The sequence below is a fragment of the Alnus glutinosa genome, chromosome 12 (assembly GCF_958979055.1).
Source record: "Alnus glutinosa chromosome 12, dhAlnGlut1.1, whole genome shotgun sequence".
Taxonomy (NCBI): Eukaryota; Viridiplantae; Streptophyta; class Magnoliopsida; order Fagales; family Betulaceae; genus Alnus; species Alnus glutinosa.
This window is the reverse complement of record NC_084897.1, coordinates 6356231-6380179: the sequence shown is the minus strand read 5'-3', so window position 1 is coordinate 6380179 and position 23949 is coordinate 6356231. Positions and strand designations below refer to the sequence as shown.

Sequence of the window (23949 nt, the reverse complement as noted above, 5' to 3'; positions counted from 1 at the left end):
CAACCCACCGGAAAATCAAAATCAACCCACCGGAAATCAAAATCAAAATCAAACCCACCGGAAATCAAAATCAAAATCAACCCACCGGAAATCAAAATCAAAATCAAACCCACCGGAAATCAAAATCAAATTCAACCCACCGGAAATCAAAATCAAATTCAACCCACCGGAAATCAAAATCAAAATCAAACCCACCGGAAATCAAAATCAAAATCAAAATAAAAAAAAACCCACGGTGAATCTTCTCTGTCGGCGGCCTATGGTTTCCACCGAAATACCAGAAACTTCCCATGGTTTCCACCGACCTGCCGCTAGGGTTCCGTCGGTTCCTCTAGCCAGCACTGTTGAGATCTCCAACCCCCGAGCCAGTAACGACGAACGACGAGCTCGCTAGATCGGCCGACTCTGAAGCTCCAGATGGACAAGGATGTGTACCAGCTCGACAATCCGGCAGTCGTCACTGTCGAGATCTCCAACTCCCAAGCCAGCGACGACGAGCTCGCCTATAATTCCTGGAGAGACTACCGGCAAGAGGAAGAAAGTGACGGGAAAGAGGAAGAAAGTGAAAGAAAGAAGAGAAATAATTATATAAAATTGATAGATGTGTGAACAGTGCGACGCCACATGACGCCACATGTGGCGTTGCACTGTTCACAAAATGTTCAGTGAACCTATTCTGGCGTGAGGATGGAGAAGCTGATGGAGGGATGTTTTTGTGGTTTGGTTATATATTGTAGATTTACAGTGGCTTTTACATAAGCTGCTGGGACTGCTCTTACTCAGCATGAATTAGAATAAGCTCACTAGACTGGTGTTGTTGCAAACTTGCTAGGAGGGAAAAACAATGAGACAAGTGGGTGTAGAAGTATTGGTGGCCTCCTCACCCAATGCAAACTCGTTATGGTAACTCCAACGCCCAATCTTCGCCACCCAATCACTCTCTCTCTCTCTCTCTCTCTCTCTCTCTCTCTCCCTCTCTCTCTCTCTTACCAAGACAAAACACCAAACAAGAAATAAATCATATTTCTTAGAACTAGTGAGAAGCGAAAAATAAGATGGAAGCAAAAAATAAGCAATCACAAACACATGAATTTACATAGTTCACCGCTAAGTGTTATATCTACCGAGTTGCAGCGAGATTTTGCTATTTTTGGAAAACAATACAAGGAGGCGTCAATCGGGTCAAAACACCAAAATAGGTCAAAAATTGTTCATGAGCGCTCTAGCTCGGCCCGAGCCTCAAATACATTTAAACCTAAGCGCTTCCAAATTCGAACCGGATCAAACACAAACCATGCTCCACATAGCCTAACATATCAAAGTCATAGGTCTTGAATTCGAGAGTTTGAGCCCTGAAGGAGAAAAAATATAAATTAAATTATTAACTTTATTTAATCTTATAAGCTTAAGCTTATCAATTCACTTCCTATTTCAATTAATGCTCCGTTTGTTTCGGCGTAAAATGATTTCTGAAAAATGATTTCGGCATTTTCCGGTGTTTGGTTGGGGCGAAAATAACAGTCAACGAAAATCATTTTTGGTTTGACCGTAAAAGCTTCTTTAATTTTCGGAAAACGATTTACGATTTTTAAAACCGTAAATCGTTTTCCGAAATTAAGTTCTTCGTCCTTACACGCATGTTTGATATCCGATCATTAAAATTTAGCAATTGTTGGTCATCGAGATCCAGTCGGCGCTGGAGTCCGACATCATCCAGTCGCCAGAAACCTGCCGGCGCCGGAATCAGGCCACCGGAATTCTGCCGGTGCAGGAATCAGGCGGCCGGAATTCTGCTGGCACCGGAATCCGGCACCGGCAGACCAAATTTCGGCCGGGATATCGCCGGATTCCGGCCAAGCCAGTCGGATCTGGACGGATCCGGCCATTGATCCGGCCGGATCTGGCCAAAACGGCCGGGATCCGGCCGGATCTGGACGGATCCGGCCATTAATCCGGCCGGATCCGGAAGGTTCCGACCATTTTGGCCAGATCCGGTCAAACTTTTTCGCCGGAATCCAGCAACGGTGACCGGACGTTTCCGGATTCCGGCGACAATTACCAAACTCTTATTTTTGCATTTCGTAATTTTTTCGTGCGAACCAAACATCGAAAAATATTTTCGAGAAAATCATTTTTTCTGAAAATGATTTCGTCGAAATCATTTTACGTTGAAACAAACGGAGCATAAATAATCTACGTGTTGGACCTCACTTATTAAAGGGTACTGTTTTAATATAAATTAAATGATTAAATTCATCTCTTATAAGTTTAAGCTTTTAGAATTAGCGATAATTTAATGCGCATCAAATAGGACTATCAATGGGTTCATTTATCGCTAATTAATATTGGGTTTAAATATATATATATATATATATATAACTAAAAATAAAAAAATTTACCCTTTTAGCCCTGAACATCTTAACCATGATTTATTTGCATGTTAAAAATAAATCTTTTAGCAGCCAAGTGCTGATCAAAGAGTAATTGACACTGCAACTATTTAATACCCTTTTGCAGGTTAAGATTTGTGGTCATGCTACATTGGCTGCTTCACACACACTCTTTGAAACTAGTTTGATCAATTCGAACATTGTTGAGTTCCTCACAGTGTCCGGAATTTTAACTGCCAGAAAGGTTCCAGAAATCAAGACATCCAGTGGCTCAACTTCGACTATTCAGAATGATGAATCACAAGAGAGCTTTTTTATCGAATTGGATTTTCCAACCATCCCAATAACTGATTTCAATCCTACTGAGTTTTCGTCAATTTCCAAAGCCCTCAAATGTGCTTCTGTGATTGATATAAAGAGGACAACTACAGAAGATGACCTGATTGTAATGCCCTCCATACCATTTTCTTATTGATTTAGTTTTTGTTTTATACATTTCTTCATAGTTTCATCATAACTATAACAGTGAAACAGCATGAAAAATTCTTCGACAGAGTTTATGTTTGCTTAAAATGAGTTATATGAACAACTTTTTGTATTATTTGTCAAGCCAAGAGGGAATCATGACTAATTATCTCTTCCTATTAACTTAAGTTTTTAGGCTAAATAGTAATTTAACATGATATCATAATAGAGGTTCTGATCGAGTTCGAACCATATCTCCTTCATTTATTTCTCATTTTAATTAATATTCTACTTGTTGGGCTTCACCTATCAAAAAGGAGTTTGAGCTAACGCGTGAAGATGAGTGTCAAAGTATTGGTTAAATGGTTAAATTTAATTATCTCTTCTTATTAGTTTTAGCCTTTGAAATAAGTGGTGATTGCCATAATGGTTGGATTAGATGTATAATTGTTAGGAATATGACCATCGATCCTTGAGTGTATGCAATTCTTAAAGGAACAAAAAAAACTCATCATTTTCACTGATTTATGAAAATTTTCTATGTAAAAAATGAAGATTATTATGTTTTGCAGGTGATTCTCCCATCAGGAGAAACTGTTGCAGAACTACAGCCACAATTTGACGAGATACGAAAATGTCCTGGAAGGGGGATAATTGTTTCAGGGGCTGCTCCACCAGAGTCTGGATTTGACTATTACAGTCGATTCTTCTGCCGAAAATTTAGAGTCAATGAGGTAAAATATGTTGGCATTTGGTCTCAACATAATGTTATTGAAGCAATAACTTCAGATTCATCTCTTTATTGCATTAATAATATATATATTCCTGATTTTGAGAATGAACACTGAACATCTCGGGAGACAGCTTAATTAATGTAAAGCCTGCATAATGAAGTGATGATTCTACTACCAAGAACAAACAAAACAGAGATGATATGTGAGATGTTGAGTCATTCACAATCCGTAAAGAGTTAAAAAAAATTTTGAATAAAGAAATTCCAACAAAGATTTCACAACCTAAGAAAAATTCAAAAACCAAGGACTATGTTATTGTAATTTGCTTTGATGGTCAAATTTAAAAATAATTTTTTGTGAGAATATGTATATTTAAAAAAATAAAAACAAGATTTAATACAAATAAAAATCTTGATAGGAATGTAGATTTCAGAGAATCAAATTTAAAATTTGTTTCTTTGTAAAAATATATCTACTCCAATTTTGAATATAAAAACATAAAAGTTAGAACCCCTAGTCTCAACCAACCAATTTGCCAAACTGAACGATTTTATATTTATTTATTTTATTAAAATAATATAATTTTAACCTCTCATTTATTTTGGAAAAGAGAAATTTCCTTTGCGTCTTTTCTCACAAAAAAAAAAAAAAAAAAAAAAAGAAAAGAAAAGAAAGAAAGAAAGAAAGTCGCCAGCTATAATTTGAGTAATATTATAGGTACAAAGACATCATAAAATTATGTTTCAAGCTAATAGATAACTAATGTAAGAAATTATAATGTGTAATATTCATCTTATATTATGAATGGTTCCAAACCAAAATCTACACAAAAGTTAGTTTATAACAAAACAAGAAAGCAGCTCTAGAATTTGAAATTTCATGTTCAATTTCAATTTCAATTTCAATTCCAATGGATTCTCCAATCCAGAAATATCCATTTATTTTGATGTATAATACATTCCATATGGATTTGAACCCCAAATCTCTAAACTAAAAGAGACCCTTCCATGACAGTAACAGCTTTTCCTCGCAGCAGAACTCTTTGGTTTTGTTCGTCTAGATGAATGTTTACAACTCCACCTCTTGGTGAGGCCTGAACAAAGCAAACAATGCCATCAATATAATGAAAACAAGGATTAAAATGAAGGGTTTGCTTGCACTAGAGATGGTGAGGATACCGCATTTGCAACAAAATCACACTTCCCCAATTTTTTGCTCCAGTACGGTGCCAAGGCACAATGTGCACTCCCACAAACAGGATCCTGAAAGATGTCAAAATATTAATTAAATGATTAAATTTATTATTTCCTATCAATCTAAACTTTGGGGCGAGAGGTAATTTAACATAGTATTACAACAAATGTCTTAAATTCGAACATTATCTTCATCATTCAAATCTCATTTCAATTAAATATTTCACGTGTTGATCCTTACTTATTGAATGAGAATGAGAGTTCGACTTCACGAGTAAGGAAAGTGTTAAAATATTAATTAAATGATTAGATTCACTTTTTTTCTATCAGCTTAAACTTTTGAGACAAATGATAATTTAACAAAAGACATATGATACGACTTGGTAGCATAAACCTCACTAGCAAGAGGGATATAGCAAGTGGGAAAACAGCTGTATGCAAAGGATGTGGAGTTGAATAACATCTCTTCTTGTTTGTTTTTGGCAATAGCATTGTAATCCTGTTCTGCAGGCTATGATTAGCACATTAAATTGGCCTTATAAAAGTCCCTTCCACAGTTTGTTGAATCATTTATCTAAAGAGATGTTCAATTTGATGGTAACAAAGTTAGATTATTAACGGAATAAAGGCACGCAAATGAGATTAATGTATAACATCATGCACTTCAAAGACATCACAATTGGTTGATATCAAAGGCTCACATATTTTACCTCATTGATCCCAAGTTTTGGGAAAAAGTATCGGCTATAAAAATCAAACCCAGACCCTGGGGGAGCAGCCGCTGACATAATTATCCCCTTTCCAGGACATTTCTTTATAGCATCAAATTCTGGCTGTAGTTCCACAACACTTTTTGCTGATGGGAGTACAAGCTGCAATATTGGTAAGCTTCACTCTTGAGTATTCACAAAGTATTCATAAATGATGCTTTCCCATTAAGAAATCACTTAAACAACTAAGGGTTGGTAGGTATATTCCAACCAATCACACATCCAAATACACACATTTTAGCAACAGACATAAAACAAGGCATGATACTCACATGGGCCAATCAATGAGGCATAAAGTAGTTCATGTCACTCTTCATAAGCAAGCATTCATCTTTTCAAAATTTCTCAATGCATATATGATCACTTCAAATAATTAAGAGAGTAAACAATGTATAGAAGAAAAATAAAATGAAGGAATTGGATTGGAGCCATTACAAAGAGGTTTTCTGAAGTTGTTATCTTTATATCATGCACAGCAGCACCATTCACAGCATTGGAAATTAACGAAACTTCATCAGAATTAAAATCAGTTAATGGGACAGTTGGAAAATCCAATTCGATGAAAAAGCACTCTTGTGTTTCACCATTCTGAATATCCAAACCATCCGACGTCTTGATTTCTGTAACCTTTCTAGCAGTTAGAATGCCAGATAGTGTGAGAAACTCAATAATGTTGGAATTCACCAAATCAGAAGTAAACAGTGAGTGTGCAGCTGCCAATGTAGCATGACCACAAAGCTCAACCTGCAAAAGGGTGTCAAATATACCTTGTATTAATTACTTCTGATCAAGAATTTTGCGAGCTATAGGTACACTATATTAACCTCAATTAGATTACAGATCAAGACTTAAGCCTCGTTTGGTTTGCGAAATGAGTATTCTATTAGGAAATGAAATAGTTATTACCAGAAATAAAAGAAAGTGGAATGGAATATGCATTTCTACTCCTTAATTTGGTGACAACGCATATACTTTAATTGGAATCGAATCAAAATTACTAAAGAAAACCCATATTATTTTTTAAAAATAAAAAATAAAAAACTCAAATTATAAAGAAAAAAAAAACAAAAAAAAAAAAACTTGAAAATCCGGGTGGCCAAGTCACCCCCAAATACTCTGGGGGTGGTGCAACCACCCCCGACTCCAAACTGTGGGGGGCCGACCACGCATTGAGGTGGTCGGCCAACCACAGTTTAACATTGGTTTGTTTGTTTTTTTTCTTTCTTTTTATTCTTTTTTGAAAAACAATAATGAATGGTTTTCTCTAGAAAATGTAGTCTATTCTCTTACGAATAGCTATTTCTCTCATTTTTGAAAGGAATAAGTATTCCTCTTTGTAAGAAAATAATTATTCCTATTGGAATAACTATTTCAAAGAATAGATCCCCACCAAACAAAGTAGTCATTCCATTTCAGGAGTCAATTTCCCAAACCAAACGAAACTTTACAGACCAATTAAAAACAAAACAATACTATTAATAGTATCATATCACTAAATACATGAATTGAAATAATGGTAATATTTTCAATTTAGCCCTATAACTAAATCTAACTGTCGTAAAGAACATAAAACACATACAAATAAAACATTACTTTTATCACAATTGTAAATAACTCAAAAATTAAAGCAAATAAGGCAAAATAAGAATACCCACAAGGCAAATACTAAGATTTGGGTCCTAGAAAGATCGATGTCTCTTTTCTTCCTGTTTTTGTTTTTGATATGAAGTGGAAGTGAAAGAACTGACCTCAGTGACAGGAGTGAACCATCTGAGACGGAACCTAGGAATGGAGGAGTCAAGAGGGCCCGACCCAGTGAGCCGAGTCAAGTAACAGGTCTGGGAGATGTTGAACTCGGCCGCCACCGCTTGCAACCATTGCTCATCTCTCTCTTCTTCCAACAAACACACCGCCGCCGGGTTCCCCTTGAACGCCGAGTCAGTGAACGCGTCCACCTGTCCACCACCCAACTCAGTATCCCATTTCCAGATACCACAAATACACAACAAGAGACAGAGATACAGAAAAGGAAGAGATAGAGAGCTACCACAGAGTACTTTACGAGTTTCTTCGCCATGTTCAAGTTCGAGTTCGAGTTCCAGACTCAGACAGAGAAAGAGGTTAAGAGAGTCAACAGCCGCCACCCGCCAGTGTATTAATTTTCTTTTTTCTTTTTTTTGGTACCCAATGGGACTGTGGGTGAAAGTTTCAATGCTTTACACTAGCTCGGGGATTAAATAAAAATAAAAATGTTGATTGCTGCTGTCATATTAAAATAACACTGAAAAGAGTGTATTTCTAACCTTACTCAGCATGAATTAGAATAAGTTCACTCTTAATGAAGCCTTTTTTTCATTTCTAATTTTCTAAATACCAAATCTTCACTGCTCGCTAGACTGGTGTTGTTGCAAACTTGCTAGGAGAGAAACAATTAGACAAGTGGTTGTAGAAGTATTGGTGGCCTCCTCACCCAATGCAAACTCGTTATGGCTCAAACGCCCCAGTCTTCGCCACCCAATCACTCTCTCTCTCTCTCTCTCTCTCACCAAGACAAAACACCAAACAATAAATAAATCATATTTCTTAGAAGTAGTGAGAAGCGAAAAATAAGATGGAAGCAAAAAATAAGCAATCACAAACACATGAATTTACATGGTTCGCCACTAAGTGTTATATCTACCGAGTTGCAGCGAGGTTTTACTATTTCTAGAAAACAATATAAGGAGGCGTCAATCGGGTCCAAACACCAAAATAGGTCAAAAATTGTTCATGAGCGCTCTGGCTCGGCCTGAGCCTCAAATACATTTAAACCTACGCGCTTCCAAATTCGAATCGGATCAAACACAAACCATGCTCCACATAGCCTAACAATATCAATTAAAGTCATAGGTCTTGAATTCGAGAGTTTGATTCCTGGGGAAGAAAAAAATATAAATTAAATGATTAAATTCATCTATTCCTATAAGCTTAAGCTTATCAATTCACTTCCTATTTCAATTTAAAAATTCACGTGTTGGGCCTCACTTATTAATGAGTAGTGTTATAATATAAATTAAATAATTAAATTCATCCCTTATAAGTTTAAGGTTTTGCAATAAGCAATGATCTAACTTATCAAATAGGACTAGCAATGGGTTCATTGATCACTAATTAATATTGGGTTTAACTAAAAACTAACTTCAAGGGGGGTATCGTACAAAAAAAATAGACTCTGGCGATTTCTGATTCCTGACCGCAAAGGGCAAGGGCTAGGCGTCTTCGTGTGGCGAAGGAGGGAAGCCCCTGTTTTCCCTCCTCCAAACGTTTTTCTTTTTGGTTGTTTTTGCTTGTAGTTTACGATGGGTGTTTTCTTATCTCTTGGGGTGAAGTCAGCCCTTAGAGGAGAAGGTGTTTTTCTTTTTCTCGTCCTGTTCTGGGACAGAGAAGTAGTTTTATTGTTTTGGTTATAGTTGTTATGATTTTAGATAAACAGAAAATAAAAGCTTAGCACTTCGAGGGGCTAATCCTCCAACTACACAAGCACGCAGCAATGTGTGGAATCTCCAGATTACTTCTCATCTCATTGCTTAGTGTTTAAATACAGTAATTATGGATTCCCACAATCTGAAGTGGTTCTCCATGTTTACCCATTTTCACCCACTAACCATAACTGACTCCCCATTAACAATAACTACCCACTAAGCCACTGACTGGAGTTCTTTAAGGAAATACATGCGGACTGAATTAAATAACTGAAAGCAATAGACAAATAAACCCCTATAAACATAATGAAACTGGCAATCCTATCCTTCCTTCAACTGCTGGCCACGTACTCGAGCTTGTACTCTGAGAGCTCCAAGTGTCATTCATCCACACCTCATGAGCCCTGGTATCAAGAGGTTGTGTCCGAATTCCTCCTTCTTCCATAATCTTTTGTGAGCTTCTATTCTTCACGCTCTTCCACTCTTCACAGCACAGCCCTCATAACACAGCCTTCCCCATTAGAGGACCTTGCCCACAAGGTCCGGAAACCTCCCTTGAAGAACCTCAAGGTCCTCCCATGTCGCGTCTTCAGATGTAGCTCCTGCCCACTGGATGAGGACCTCTGCTCCTGCTCGGTTTCCTTTCTTCATCAACCTCCGATTAAGTACCTTTTCGGGTTCTGGGGTTAGAGTACCTTCTGGGGTAAGGATGGGTAGGGTAACCAGGGGGTTTGTTCGTGCTCCCAGCTGCTTCTTAAGGAGAGAAACATGGAATACAGGGTAGATTTGGGATGTAGGAGGTAGGTCCAATCTATAAGCTACTGTACCTATTTTTTGAACAATCAGGAAGGGACCATAATATCGTGGAGAGAGCTTAAGGTTTCGGCGGATAGAGACTGACATTTGCCGGTAGGGCCTAAGACGAAGGTAGACCCAGTCTCCGATGTCGAACTCACGGAAAGTTCGGAGTTTGTCAGCATAGAGCTTCATTCGGGCTTGTGCATCTTGGAGGTTTTCTCGGATCAGAGAGAGGATGAATTCCCTTGTTTTGAGAGTGTCCTCCACCGCACTGGTGGTGCCTTTTTCATAGGGTAGTAGTCTAGGCGGAGGATACCCGTAAACAGCTTCAAATGGAGTAAGCTTGGTTGAGATGTGTACAAAAGTATTATAAGCCCATTCTGCCAGTGAAAGCCACCTGAGCCAGTCCTTTGGCCTATCTCCCACAAAGCTCCGAAGATACCCCTCCAAACTCCTATTCATCACCTCTGTCTGCCCATCCGTCTGAGGATGATAAGCTGAACTGAGGAGTAAGTAAGTCAGTCCCACTCAGCCGAAAAAGATCCCTCCAAAAATTACTGGTGAAAACTTTATCTCGGTCACTTACTATAGATTTAGGTAAGCCATGAAGCTTAAAGATTTGATCCAGAAAAATTTGAGCTACTGTACTGGCTGTGTAAGGGTGGGATAAAAGCAGAAAGTGAGCATGTTTGCTGAGCCTGTCAATAACTACCAAAATAACATCCTTTCCGTGCGATGTTGGCAACCCATCAATGAAATCCATTGTAACGCCCCGAATTTGAACCAGCAAATTCGTAAGCAGAAACCTCCGGTTTCCACGTGACGTTACTACATCAGAGATAACTCTCGCAGCGGAATATATAATTATCCAATAAGCTTGGATTAAATAACACATCAGAGCTTCTAAAAATAAATACCTCTAGACTTCATTAGAAAATACTTATAACAAATACAAGGAAAACAGGTGTCCATAAAGACACAAAACAATACACATAAATTATTAGTAATTTTGTCAACATAAAAATAAAATGTAAACTATGCTTCCTTAGCTATAGAATTTCTTGAGCTCAAATCTTTGTCTATTAACCTGCATTAACAGAATATATATATATAGAAACAAAAACACAAAACAAACAAAGTGAGTCCACTGTTTCCAATAATACGGTGAATACTGATTTACTTAATAAATTCCTTAGCATGCAGATGTGACTTTATAGTCACGCGTGTAATGCAAATGTATGGGTTGTATGAATATGCATCGTAGTGACCATTTAGTTTGGTATTTTATGATCATCTTTCTTCAGACCTCTCGTTCTAGGTTATCTGAACCCGTTCACGTCCGTTGCCTCCCACTTAAAGTTTTACCTGTTTTTACTGGAATCCTACCGGTCCCAGCATTAGTTATATATTAGGTCTTCGGATATCCTTGGGTCACTATGAACCCCTCTTGGATCCACTGACTAGCCATACTTTCCCCTAGCTACTACATCAGCTTGTTGATGGCTATCTCATCAGCCGTTATATTATTTTAGACACAACATGCTATGCATGATCGGCCACATGCAATGAATAAATTAAATAAAACAATAAACACGATATCATGGAAAAATCCACCAGCTTCGTTCTCAGTAAGTATAGAAATACTTACACTCTTCTTCGTGTAGTTCCTTTAAACTTCTTTTCTGCATATAAATCCATCCATGCAATAATATATTTATCAATCATCTATCAAACAAATCATTGTTTATAGACCCTCATCTTTTTATATTTATTATTCATCACTTCATTACGTTTGAGACGATCACTCATAATAAATCTTAAAACCTTGGTTCATGATTTGGTGACGAGGCTATATAACCAATGCTACCAAATATGAACTTGAAGGATTAAAATATATCATAAGGACAATAAGGAATAAATACGATCAACTCATGAGAATCATGAGGACAATGAAATGAAAAGGAAATATAAATACGATCAACTCATGGAAGTCATGAGGACAATGAAATATAAAAGGAAATATAAATACGATCAACTCATGAAAGTCATGAGGACAATGAAATATAAAAGTAAATATAAATACGATCAACTCATGAAGTCATGAGGACAATGAAATGTAAAAAGGAAATATAAATACGATCAACTCATGAAAGTCATGAGGACAACGAAATATAAAAGGAAATATAAATACGATCAACTCATGAAAGTCATGAGGACAATGAAATATAAAAGTAAATATAAATACGATCAACTCATGAAGTCATGAGGACAATGAAATGTAAAAAGGAAATATAAATACGATCAACTCATGAAGTCATGAGGACAATGAAATATAAAAGTAGTTTATATTACTTTCTTTTTATCTCTTAAGCTTATTGGGTCTTTAAACAATTCAAATAACAAGTAATGAAATCATAACCTATATCATCAAATTAATGAAACTAATGATTAGAAGCTTACCCAAAATACTTCCTAGCATACACTTCAAGCCTTGAACAACACAAGACTACACAAATCCTACAATTCTCTCTCTTGGCCTTAGGTGTGTGTGTGAGTGAAGCTTAATGGGCATTGCATCTTCCACCTTGGTTCCATTTATAAGAGAATGAATGGTTAGGATCAAGTAGACACATTTTGATCCAATGGATAGGAATTGGTGCATCTTAGCCTTATTTCCAAGGCACATGGGTTTCATCATCACTAAGGTGGTGCATTCTAGATGTGGGATGTGGGCAACACTTGTGGTGATGAGTGCACACATTAGAGGAAGTGGGTGATGAGTTGTTCAAATCAAAGGAAGTATTAAATAATGCTATATATGAATTTTCGTCCAAATAGAGGCCAGCTTACTCCAAACAACGTTTTGGTGGTCAAATCTAATCCGATCGCTGTGAAATTTTGAGGGTAGATAGATGACGTCAAGATGAACACTTTCTCTTTTTGGTTCAACTCAATCCGAGTTCGTTATGACTTAGTTTTGGTCAATCAAAGTTTCTGGTTTATTTTGACAAGTTAAACCAAGATATTGTTTAGACTACTTTCATTTTATGATTACTCTAGATTCTATTCTAGACATCCTTTATTCTTTCATCATAAGAGGGGGAGGGAATAAATGTAGTGGAATGTTGCACTAGGTGTTGAATCATTATATCCTCCACTAACATATTTAATCATCTAACACACATTAATTAATGGCATTTCTTTAAGGTATAAAAATAGGTCTTTCACATGTTGAATTGGGTGATGACTCATGTAATCATCATGATCATAGGAAGATAACATGTGATAGATGGGTTGGGTTTGTGGATAGCAATTGGAATGGGTTGGGTTAAGTCCAAAGATGGCCCATTAATGAATAATGTGAATTTCCGTCCAGAACAGGGGTCGTATTTTTGACGGATGTTTTCATGGCCTTAACGATGTCCAAACATCATGAAATTTGGAGGGGACCTAGAGGACTTCAAAACGAGTGTCTCAGTTTTTGAATCGACCAAAATGGAGTTCGTTTGACCCTGTTTCCGTTATTCCAAAGTTTAAGGTCTGTTTTGAGTTTTTATCAAATTGCAACTATTAACGTTTCTACAAACAAAAATACACATTTATTTTCATAAATAATCGTAGTTATTCTTTTTCCTTATTAAAAATTTTTTAAAATTAATTTAAACCATTATAATTTATGTCTTAAAATCTGGGGCGCTACATTCCTCCCCCCTTAATAGAATTTCGTCCCCGAAATTCGTAAACTATGCTTCGCATAAAGTTTACATTAAGGGAAGATTTAGATTCCTAAATCTTAAGTCTAGTGATACAGATTTTATGTGAAGCATCTAATTATTAAACATGAAAAATAAACAAGCATACAACACCGTATGACAAATTATCATATATAGAATTTTAAGCTCATTATAACAAGAAGTATAACAGATCAAACTAATGTGTAGATTGCAGGAGTGAATGCATTTATTTCTCATTATAGGAAAATTTCTTGCACAACAATTCTCTTTTGTGATGATGATTTTCTGATAATCTTGGTGGAAAGCTTGCCAAATAGAAACATGGAAACCAGAAAGGAGAGGGAGGCGAGGCAAGCAATCCGGAAAGGATATGAGTGCAGTACTCATATCGTGATGCTCTCTCTCTTCTGTCATAGATCGCCTTCACCGGATTGAGAGTAGATGCTAGAAAAGTTCACGGTGATGAGACAGAAGAGAAAGATGTTTCATCTCAGAAGCATGATCAAGAATAATCTTGCTCCTAGATGACAAGATCAAGGATAATCTTGCTTCGTTGTTGAATCAGGCTGTGATGCTGCATTTATGTTGCTTCCCGACTTTGAATATGGTTAGGATGTTACATCATCCTTCCCAAGAAGTGATGATAGGCTCAGATTTATGAGAAGAATCGGCTTTCAGAGTATGGAAAGTTGAGAACTGAAAGCTGCTTTGCAGGGAAGAAGATGAGTGAATTTATAGAGGAGATTTGAGAGGGGACGGTGCAAGTGGTGCCGACAGTGGATCGTAATATCTCCATCCCTTTCTCGGAATGCTCATCCAGCTCTATCTCAAGATGCTCTTCCAGCTCTGCAAGGTGCGAAAGGTGCGGCGAGAAATCCGGAAAAGTCATTGGGTGAATTCGGAATTCGAGAAGGTGAAAAGGGTGAAAGCCGAAAGGAAGGAGGGTTCGCGATTCGAGAGCTGTCTACTAGTGGTAGTGGCGGCCGTGATCAGAATGACGTTGATTAGACCGCGTCTTGTCTACTGATTAAGCTCTCTTTCCTTCTCTTCAGATCTTTCGAATAACAGCTTCATTTCTATCTTCTCTCCTTCAGGTCCTTTGAGGGATATTCTCATTTCCTTAGTTTTTCCAAAAATGGCTTCCTCATCCTCTCAAAATAATTTTGATCTAAATACTGCACCTGTAGTACCAGAAATTTGGCATCCATTGTTCCTATCTCAGAGAGGTCATCTTCTGACTAATGACTCTGTGATGCTGAGTGATGCAGTAGCTGCATCCGTAGCTCCAGGCATCATGACTCCCCGAGATGAAAAGTTGTTGGCGGATAGGACTGATGCTCAAGCCATCAATGACTCTTTGGCTTTCAGTATTCAGGGCGCTTCCTCTGTTGCAAATATGGCTCGACGTTTGCAAGTTCGAGGAAATGAAATTCAAGCGCTGAAAGCTCAAATTTCGACTTTGCAGCGAATGTATATGGACTTTAGGCGAAGGAATCGGGTTCTTCAGCAAGAAAATAAAAAGCTGAAGAAGGTGGTAGATTCGTATGAGAAAGACTTGGGAAAGAGGTATGCTGATTTGGAGCAGAACACCAACCGACTCCGAGAACAACATAGGGATCTCTTGCTTGCAGTCCAAAACCTTAGGGTTTTCCGCCCAGAGGCTTAGCCAGGTATTCTATTTGATCTAGAAATTTTTATTTACAAAAATAAATAACTAACTACAGTATTATGAAATACCTGCAGGTATAAGCATACCGAACTCTCCGGGAATGGTGCAGAAGAGGTCCTATTTGCAAGTCTATTGTTTTCTTTGAATCAAAAGCAGTTCATCTTGTAAGACAATAATTTCTACGTACCGTCCTTATCTCCTAATATTAAAAACTCTCTTAAGATTGTTGTAATCCTTTGAACTGTTATTTCTTCTCAATCTTTTACTAAGGTGTAATTCTTATATGGTACTATGTTCTTCTTTCTATTTCTGCATAATTACTATTATCCTCAAATTTCATTAGATTAAATCCTTAGTATTACTCCAATTTAGTTATGCAGTCAATCAATACTTAAATTTGCTAATCATAAACTTATCCGTCAAGTAAGGATTTCTAAGAGAATCAATAAATCACATAATCAAGATTTTATTTAACTTAAGTTCTAGAAAACCTCAATAATATATAAACTTCTCTAAAGTTCGTCAGATGCATAGGGGAAAATAATCTCTCCAAAAATCATCAAATCATTTGATCAACTAATTTCCTCAACCTATAAAAATTAGTAATTTACGCTTTATACACCTATCTTTAAAAGATACCAAATTTGGAATAATAGATACTCATTAATCATAGCATACCTTTCCTTACATTCTAGGGTTAATCGGATAGACCTCAAAGCCTCAACATTTATCTCTGATCCTTAGGTTATCCTTATTATGGTTATGGGAAAGTTGTATCTCTAAGCACATGAAATATCTATAGAGTGATTTATAAATTTACTAACTTAATATCCATAAATTATTTCAACGGGTTAAACATCTGGATTCTGTAATCTATATCTCCAAAAAGAAACATTTATGACTATACCTCAAAAATAATACTAGATATCAAATCATCTTAATTCTGAAATTACTTCTATTTACATACCTCCGGTTTCTTATCCCCTTACGCTAGGATCATCATCAAGGTGGAAGGTTTCTGCACTAAGATACATCACACAAAGTATTTTATAAAAAAAAATGGTTTACACCTATAGCTCTTGTGTTATTCTTAGACATCTAGGATCAAGTCTTAAGGTCCCCAGAGCAAACTGCTCTGATACCATTCTGTAACGCCCCGAATTTGAACCAGCAAATTCGTAAGCAGAAACCTCCGGTTTCCACGTGACGTTACTACATCAGAGATAACTCTCGCAGCGGAATATATAATTATCCAATAAGCTTGGATTAAATAACACATCAGAGCTTCTAAAAATAAATACCTCTAGACTTCATTAGAAAATACTTATAACAAATACAAGGAAAACAGGTGTCCATAAAGACACAAAACAATACACATAAATTATTAGTAATTTTGTCAACATAAAAATAAAATGTAAACTATGCTTCCTTAGCTATAGAATTTCTTGAGCTCAAATCTTTGTCTATTAACCTGCATTAACAGAATATATATATATATAGAAACAAAAACACAAAACAAACAAAGTGAGTCCACTGTTTCCAATAATACGGTGAATACTGATTTACTTAATAAATTCCTTAGCATGCAAATGTGACTTTATAGTCACGCGTGTAATGCAAATGTATGGGTTGTATGAATATGCATCGTAGTGACCATTTAGTTTGGTATTTTATGATCATCTTTCTTCAGACCTCTCGTTCTAGGTTATCTGAACACGTTCACGTCCGTTGCCTCCCACTTAAAGTTTTACCTGTTTTTACTGGAATCCTACCGGTCCCAGCATTAGTTATATATTAGGTCTTCGGATATCCTTGGGTCACTATGAACCCCTCTTGGATCCACTGACTAGCCATACTTTCCCCTAGCTACTACATCAGCTTGTTGATGGCTATCTCATCAGCCGTTATATTATTTTAGACACAACATGCTATGCATGATCGGCCACATGCAATGAATAAATTAAATAAAACAATAAACACGATATCATGGAAAAATCCACCAGCTTCGTTCTCAGTAAGTATAGAAATACTTACACTCTTCTTCGTGTAGTTCCTTTAAACTTCTTTTCTGCATATAAATCCATCCATGCAATAATATATTTATCAATCATCTATCAAACAAATCATTGTTTATAGACCCTCATCTTTTTATATTTATTATTCATCACTTCATTACGTTTGAGACGATCACTCATAATAAATCTTAAAACCTTGGTTCATGATTTGGTGACGAGGCTATATAACCAATGCTACCAAATATGAACTTGAAGGATTAAAATATATCATAAGGACAATAAGGAATAAATACGATCAACTCATGAGAATCATGAGGACAATGAAATGAAAAGGAAATATAAATACGATCAACTCATGGAAGTCATGAGGACAATGAAATATAAAAGGAAATATAAATACGATCAACTCATGAAAGTCATGAGGACAATGAAATATAAAAGTAAATATAAATACGATCAACTCATGAAGTCATGAGGACAATGAAATGTAAAAAGGAAATATAAATACGATCAACTCACGAAAGTCATGAGGACAACGAAATATAAAAGGAAATATAAATACGATCAACTCATGAAAGTCATGAGGACAATGAAATATAAAAGTAAATATAGATACGATCAACTCATGAAGTCATGAGGACAATGAAATGTAAAAAGGAAATATAAATACGATCAACTCATGAAGTCATGAGGACAATGAAATATAAAAGTAGTTTATATTACTTTCTTTTTATCTCTTAAGCTTATTGGGTCTTTAAACAATTCAAATAACAAGTAATGAAATCATAACCTATATCATCAAATTAATGAAACTAATGATTAGAAGCTTACCCAAAATACTTCCTAGCATACACTTCAAGCCTTGAACAACACAAGACTACACAAATCCTACAATTCTCTCTCTTGGCCTTAGGTGTGTGTGTGAGTGAAGCTTAATGGGCATTGCATCTTCCACCTTGGTTCCATTTATAAGAGAATGAATGGTTAGGATCAAGTAGACACATTTTGATCCAATAGATAGGAATTGGTGCATCTTAGCCTTATTTCCAAGGCACATGGGTTTCATCATCACTAAGGTGGTGCATTCTAGATGTGGGATGTGGGCAACACTTGTGGTGATGAGTGCACACATTAGAGGAAGTGGGTGATGAGTTGTTCAAATCAAAGGAAGTATTAAATAATGCTATATATGAATTTTCGTCCAAATAGAGGCCAGCTTACTCCAAACAACGTTTTGGTGGTCAAATCTAATCCGATCGCTGTGAAATTTTGAGGGTAGATAGATGACGTCAAGATGAACACTTTCTCTTTTTGGTTCAACTCAATCCGAGTTCGTTATGACTTAGTTTTGGTCAATCAAAGTTTCTGGTTTATTTTGACAAGTTAAACCAAGATATTGTTTAGACTACTTTCATTTTATGATTACTCTAGATTCTATTCTAGACATCCTTTATTCTTTCATCATAAGAGGGGGAGGGAATAAATGTAGTGGAATGTTGCACTAGGTGTTGAATCATTATATCCTCCACTAACATATTTAATCATCTAACACACATTAATTAATGGCATTTCTTTAAGGTATAAAAATAGGTCTTTCACATGTTGAATTGGGTGATGACTCATGTAATCATCATGATCATAGGAAGATAACATGTGATAGATGGGTTGGGTTTGTGGATAGCAATTGGAATGGGTTGGGTTAAGTCCAAAGATGGCCCATTAATGAATAATGTGAATTTCCGTCCAGAACAGGGGTCGTATTTTTGACGGATGTTTTCATGGCCTTAACGATGTCCAAACATCATGAAATTTGGAGGGGACCTAGAGGACTTCAAAACGAGTGTCTCAGTTTTTGAATCGACCAAAATGGAGTTCGTTTGACCCTGTTTCCGTTATTCCAAAGTTTAAGGTCTGTTTTGAGTTTTTATCAAATTGCAACTATTAACGTTTCTACAAACAAAAATACACATTTATTTTCATAAATAATCGTAGTTATTCTTTTTCCTTATTAAAAATTTTTTAAAATTAATTTAAACCATTATAATTTATGTCTTAAAATCTGGGGCGCTACATTCCTCCCCCCTTAATAGAATTTCGTCCCCGAAATTCGTAAACTATGCTTCGCATAAAGTTTACATTAAGGGAAGATTTAGATTCCTAAATCTTAAGTCTAGTGATACAGATTTTATGTGAAGCATCTAATTATTAAACATGAAAAATAAACAAGCATACAACACCGTATGACAAATTATCATATATAGAATTTTAAGCTCATTATAACAAGAAGTATAACAGATCAAACTAATGTGTAGATTGCAGGAGTGAATGCATTTATTTCTCATTATAGGAAAATTTCTTGCACAACAATTCTCTTTTGTGATGATGATTTTCTGATAATCTTGGTGGAAAGCTTGCCAAATAGAAACATGGAAACCAGAAAGGAGAGGGAGGCGAGGCAAGCAATCCGGAAAGGATATGAGTGCAGTACTCATATCGTGATGCTCTCTCTCTTCTGTCATAGATCGCCTTCACCGGATTGAGAGTAGATGCTAGAAAAGTTCACGGTGATGAGACAGAAGAGAAAGATGTTTCATCTCAGAAGCATGATCAAGAATAATCTTGCTCCTAGATGACAAGATCAAGGATAATCTTGCTTCGTTGTTGAATCAGGCTGTGATGCTGCATTTATGTTGCTTCCCGACTTTGAATATGGTTAGGATGTTACATCATCCTTCCCAAGAAGTGATGATAGGCTCAGATTTATGAGAAGAATCGGCTTTCAGAGTATGGAAAGTTGAGAACTGAAAGCTGCTTTGCAGGGAAGAAGATGAGTGAATTTATAGAGGAGATTTGAGAGGGGACGGTGCAAGTGGTGCCGACAGTGGATCGTAATATCTCCATCCCTTTCTCGGAATGCTCATCCAGCTCTATCTCAAGATGCTCTTCCAGCTCTGCAAGGTGCGAAAGGTGCGGCGAGAAATCCGGAAAAGTCATTGGGTGAATTCGGAATTCGAGAAGGTGAAAAGGGTGAAAGCCGAAAGGAAGGAGGGTTCGCGATTCGAGAGCTGTCTACTAGTGGTAGTGGCGGCCGTGATCAGAATGACGTTGATTAGACCGCGTCTTGTCTACTGATTAAGCTCTCTTTCCTTCTCTTCAGATCTTTCGAATAACAGCTTCATTTCTATCTTCTCTCCTTCAGGTCCTTTGAGGGATATTCTCATTTCCTTAGTTTTTCCAAAAATGGCTTCCTCATCCTCTCAAAATAATTTTGATCTAAATACTGCACCTGTAGTACCAGAAATTTGGCATCCATTGTTCCTATCTCAGAGAGGTCATCTTCTGACTAATGACTCTGTGATGCTGAGTGATGCAGTAGCTGCATCCGTAGCTCCAGGCATCATGACTCCCCGAGATGAAAAGTTGTTGGCGGATAGGACTGATGCTCAAGCCATCAATGACTCTTTGGCTTTCAGTATTCAGGGCGCTTCCTCTGTTGCAAATATGGCTCGACGTTTGCAAGTTCGAGGAAATGAAATTCAAGCGCTGAAAGCTCAAATTTCGACTTTGCAGCGAATGTATATGGACTTTAGGCGAAGGAATCGGGTTCTTCAGCAAGAAAATAAAAAGCTGAAGAAGGTGGTAGATTCGTATGAGAAAGACTTGGGAAAGAGGTATGCTGATTTGGAGCAGAACACCAACCGACTCCGAGAACAACATAGGGATCTCTTGCTTGCAGTCCAAAACCTTAGGGTTTTCCGCCCAGAGGCTTAGCCAGGTATTCTATTTGATCTAGAAATTTTTATTTACAAAAATAAATAACTAACTACAGTATTATGAAATACCTGCAGGTATAAGCATACCGAACTCTCCGGGAATGGTGCAGAAGAGGTCCTATTTGCAAGTCTATTGTTTTCTTTGAATCAAAAGCAGTTCATCTTGTAAGACAATAATTTCTACGTACCGTCCTTATCTCCTAATATTAAAAACTCTCTTAAGATTGTTGTAATCCTTTGAACTGTTATTTCTTCTCAATCTTTTACTAAGGTGTAATTCTTATATGGTACTATGTTCTTCTTTCTATTTCTGCATAATTACTATTATCCTCAAATTTCATTAGATTAAATCCTTAGTATTACTCCAATTTAGTTATGCAGTCAATCAATACTTAAATTTGCTAATCATAAACTTATCCGTCAAGTAAGGATTTCTAAGAGAATCAATAAATCACATAATCAAGATTTTATTTAACTTAAGTTCTAGAAAACCTCAATAATATATAAACTTCTCTAAAGTTCGTCAGATGCATAGGGGAAAATAATCTCTCCAAAAATCATCAAATCATTTGATCAACTAATTTCCTCAACCTATAAAAATTAGTAATTTACGCTTTATACACCTATCTTTAAAAGATACCAAATTTGGAATAATAGATACTCATTAATCATAGCATACCTTTCCTTACATTCTAGGGTTAATCGGATAGACCTCAAAGCCTCAACATTTATCTCTGATCCTTAGGTTATCCTTATTATGGTTATGGGAAAGTTGTATCTCTAAGCACATGAAATATCTATAGAGTGATTTATAAATTTACTAACTTAATATCCATAAATTATTTCAACGGGTTAAACATCTGGATTCTGTAATCTATATCTCCAAAAAGAAACATTTATGACTATACCTCAAAAATAATACTAGATATCAAATCATCTTAATTCTGAAATTACTTCTATTTACATACCTCCGGTTTCTTATCCCCTTACGCTAGGATCATCATCAAGGTGGAAGGTTTCTGCACTAAGATACATCACACAAAGTATTTTATAAAAAAAAATGGTTTACACCTATAGCTCTTGTGTTATTCTTAGACATCTAGGATCAAGTCTTAAGGTCCCCAGAGCAAACTGCTCTGATACCATTCTGTAACGCCCCGAATTTGAACCAGCAAATTCGTAAGCAGAAACCTCCGGTTTCCACGTGACGTTACTACATCAGAGATAACTCTCGCAGCGGAATATATAATTATCCAATAAGCTTGGATTAAATAACACATCAGAGCTTCTAAAAATAAATACCTCTAGACTTCATTAGAAAATACTTATAACAAATACAAGGAAAACAGGTGTCCATAAAGACACAAAACAATACACATAAATTATTAGTAATTTTGTCAACATAAAAATAAAATGTAAACTATGCTTCCTTAGCTATAGAATTTCTTGAGCTCAAATCTTTGTCTATTAACCTGCATTAACAGAATATATATATATATAGAAACAAAAACACAAAACAAACAAAGTGAGTCCACTGTTTCCAATAATACGGTGAATACTGATTTACTTAATAAATTCCTTAGCATGCAAATGTGACTTTATAGTCACGCGTGTAATGCAAATGTATGGGTTGTATGAATATGCATCGTAGTGACCATTTAGTTTGGTATTTTATGATCATCTTTCTTCAGACCTCTCGTTCTAGGTTATCTGAACACGTTCACGTCCGTTGCCTCCCACTTAAAGTTTTACCTGTTTTTACTGGAATCCTACCGGTCCCAGCATTAGTTATATATTAGGTCTTCGGATATCCTTGGGTCACTATGAACCCCTCTTGGATCCACTGACTAGCCATACTTTCCCCTAGCTACTACATCAGCTTGTTGATGGCTATCTCATCAGCCGTTATATTATTTTAGACACAACATGCTATGCATGATCGGCCACATGCAATGAATAAATTAAATAAAACAATAAACACGATATCATGGAAAAATCCACCAGCTTCGTTCTCAGTAAGTATAGAAATACTTACACTCTTCTTCGTGTAGTTCCTTTAAACTTCTTTTCTGCATATAAATCCATCCATGCAATAATATATTTATCAATCATCTATCAAACAAATCATTGTTTATAGACCCTCATCTTTTTATATTTATTATTCATCACTTCATTACGTTTGAGACGATCACTCATAATAAATCTTAAAACCTTGGTTCATGATTTGGTGACGAGGCTATATAACCAATGCTACCAAATATGAACTTGAAGGATTAAAATATATCATAAGGACAATAAGGAATAAATACGATCAACTCATGAGAATCATGAGGACAATGAAATGAAAAGGAAATATAAATACGATCAACTCATGGAAGTCATGAGGACAATGAAATATAAAAGGAAATATAAATACGATCAACTCATGAAAGTCATGAGGACAATGAAATATAAAAGTAAATATAAATACGATCAACTCATGAAGTCATGAGGACAATGAAATGTAAAAAGGAAATATAAATACGATCAACTCACGAAAGTCATGAGGACAACGAAATATAAAAGGAAATATAAATACGATCAACTCATGAAAGTCATGAGGACAATGAAATATAAAAGTAAATATAGATACGATCAACTCATGAAGTCATGAGGACAATGAAATGTAAAAAGGAAATATAAATACGATCAACTCATGAAGTCATGAGGACAATGAAATATAAAAGTAGTTTATATTACTTTCTTTTTATCTCTTAAGCTTATTGGGTCTTTAAACAATTCAAATAACAAGTAATGAAATCATAACCTATATCATCAAATTAATGAAACTAATGATTAGAAGCTTACCCAAAATACTTCCTAGCATACACTTCAAGCCTTGAACAACACAAGACTACACAAATCCTACAATTCTCTCTCTTGGCCTTAGGTGTGTGTGTGAGTGAAG

General features: G+C 36.1%; 2 protein-coding genes and 3 long non-coding RNA genes across 5 annotated transcripts; 1 reads left to right on the top strand and 4 right to left on the bottom strand.

Annotated features, from left to right (window-relative positions):
* The first annotated feature begins 417 nt into the window (after positions 1-417).
* LOC133852522 (uncharacterized) lies at positions 418-3703 on the top strand. Its single transcript, XM_062289290.1, has 4 exons — positions 418-562; positions 833-903; positions 2518-2835; positions 3428-3703. The coding sequence occupies exons 1-4, from the start codon at positions 418-420 to the stop codon at positions 3701-3703; spliced, it is 810 nt and encodes a 269-aa protein (XP_062145274.1).
* Positions 3704-4354: 651 nt separating this feature from the next.
* LOC133851393 (uncharacterized) lies at positions 4355-7758 on the bottom strand. The gene is made up of 6 exons (XM_062287798.1): positions 7600-7758; positions 7301-7507; positions 5988-6296; positions 5493-5654; positions 4768-4851; positions 4355-4682 (listed from the first exon to the last, which is right to left on the bottom strand). Exons 1-6 carry the CDS (start codon positions 7627-7629, stop codon positions 4575-4577), a joined length of 900 nt encoding a protein of 299 aa, XP_062143782.1. The 5' UTR covers positions 7630-7758; the 3' UTR covers positions 4355-4574.
* A 2891-nt stretch (positions 7759-10649) lies between these two features.
* LOC133852461 (uncharacterized) lies at positions 10650-13370 on the bottom strand. The gene is made up of 3 exons (XR_009895949.1): positions 12272-13370; positions 11460-11493; positions 10650-10898 (listed from the first exon to the last, which is right to left on the bottom strand). It is a non-coding gene; the product is annotated as an uncharacterized LOC133852461 (long non-coding RNA).
* A 3151-nt stretch (positions 13371-16521) lies between these two features.
* Positions 16522-18160, bottom strand: LOC133852492 (uncharacterized). Its single transcript, XR_009895953.1, has 3 exons — positions 18061-18160; positions 17249-17282; positions 16522-16685 (listed from the first exon to the last, which is right to left on the bottom strand). It is a non-coding gene; the product is annotated as an uncharacterized LOC133852492 (long non-coding RNA).
* Positions 18161-22310: 4150 nt separating this feature from the next.
* LOC133852521 (uncharacterized) lies at positions 22311-23949 on the bottom strand. Its single transcript, XR_009895957.1, has 3 exons — positions 23850-23949; positions 23038-23071; positions 22311-22474 (listed from the first exon to the last, which is right to left on the bottom strand). It is a non-coding gene; the product is annotated as an uncharacterized LOC133852521 (long non-coding RNA).

Excerpts from the sequence above, each read along its gene's own strand:
- LOC133852522 (XM_062289290.1), top strand. The coding sequence starts at position 418 with ATGGACAAGGATGTGTACCAGCTCGACAATCCGGCAGTCGTCACTGTC. Across the intron at positions 904-2,517 it reads CCCAATGCAAACTCGTTATG|GTTAAGATTTGTGGTCATGC; the intron begins GTAACTCCAACG and ends ACCCTTTTGCAG. Across the intron at positions 2,836-3,427 it reads CTACAGAAGATGACCTGATT|GTGATTCTCCCATCAGGAGA; the intron begins GTAATGCCCTCC and ends TATGTTTTGCAG.
- LOC133851393 (XM_062287798.1), bottom strand. The coding sequence starts at position 7,629 with ATGGCGAAGAAACTCGTAAAGTACTCTGTG. Across the intron at positions 7,508-7,599 it reads AACTCGTAAAGTACTCTGTG|GTGGACGCGTTCACTGACTC; the intron begins GTAGCTCTCTAT and ends GGTGGTGGACAG. Across the intron at positions 5,655-5,987 it reads CAACTTCAGAAAACCTCTTT|CTTGTACTCCCATCAGCAAA; the intron begins GTAATGGCTCCA and ends CCAATATTGCAG.